Source organism: Coregonus lavaretus, assembly GCF_964263955.1.
Source record: "Coregonus lavaretus genome assembly, contig: HAP1_SCAFFOLD_230, whole genome shotgun sequence".
NCBI classification, from domain to species: domain Eukaryota; kingdom Metazoa; phylum Chordata; class Actinopteri; order Salmoniformes; family Salmonidae; genus Coregonus; species Coregonus lavaretus.
This window is the reverse complement of record NW_028157598.1, coordinates 706,691-707,384: the sequence shown is the minus strand read 5'-3', so window position 1 is coordinate 707,384 and position 694 is coordinate 706,691. Positions and strand designations below refer to the sequence as shown.

At 60.7% G+C, this 694-nt stretch overlaps 1 protein-coding gene across 1 annotated transcript in view; it reads right to left on the bottom strand.

Moving 5' to 3' along the window:
- Positions 1 to 178, bottom strand: part of LOC311125211 (uncharacterized protein) — a gene marked incomplete at its 5' end in the record, with an annotated part of 1,886 nt that extends 1,708 nt beyond the window's left edge. The window contains one exon of the mRNA XM_084199264.1: positions 116 to 178. Coding sequence (XP_084055390.1) covers positions 116 to 178 — 63 coding nt within the window. The remainder of the gene's footprint in view (positions 1 to 115) is intronic.
- Between the last annotated feature and the right edge of the window lie 516 nt (positions 179 to 694).

Below are 694 nucleotides of genomic sequence, written 5' to 3'. Positions count from 1 at the left end.
CAGCATTTGTGGTGGTTTGTTCCTGGAGAGGAGTGTGTGTGGGGGACCCACCGGTTGGGATGTGGAGTAAAGGGGTGTGTGTTTGGAGGGTGTGTGTAGCGTGTGTGTGTGTGACAGCGGGGGGTGTGCCCGAGTCCTCGTCCGGGTCCGTCTCTGGCCGTTGTGAATCACCGTCCATCGTGGTGCTGGTCGTTGTGGTAACCAGTAGAGGTCGATCAGAAGTCAGAGGTGAGGCGGCGGTCTGGACTACATCTGCCAGAGGCAGCTCTGCTGTGGTGAATGGAGAGGGGATGAAGGGATTTGTAGTCCTGTTGTAGTCTCTGTCTCTGTCAGGACTGAGGGGTGAGGAGGAGGAGGAGGAGGAGGAGGAGGGGGAAAGAGGGGAGTCAGGGAGGGTAGAGAGGAGAGGAGAGGAGGAGGAGGAGGAGGAGGAGGAGGAGGAGGAGGAGGAGGAGGAGGAGGAGGGGGAAAGAGGGGAGTCAGGGAGGGTAGAGAGGAGAGGAGAGGAGGAGGAGGAGGAGGAGAGAGGGGAGTCAGGGAGGGTAGAGAGGAGAGGAGAGGAGGAGGAGGAGGAGGAGGAGGAGGAGGAGGAGGAGGAGAGAGGGGAGTCAGGGAGGGTAGAGAGGAGAGGAGAGGAGGAGGAGGAGGAGGAGGAGAGAGGGGAGTCAGGGAGGGTAGAGAGGAGAGGAGAGGA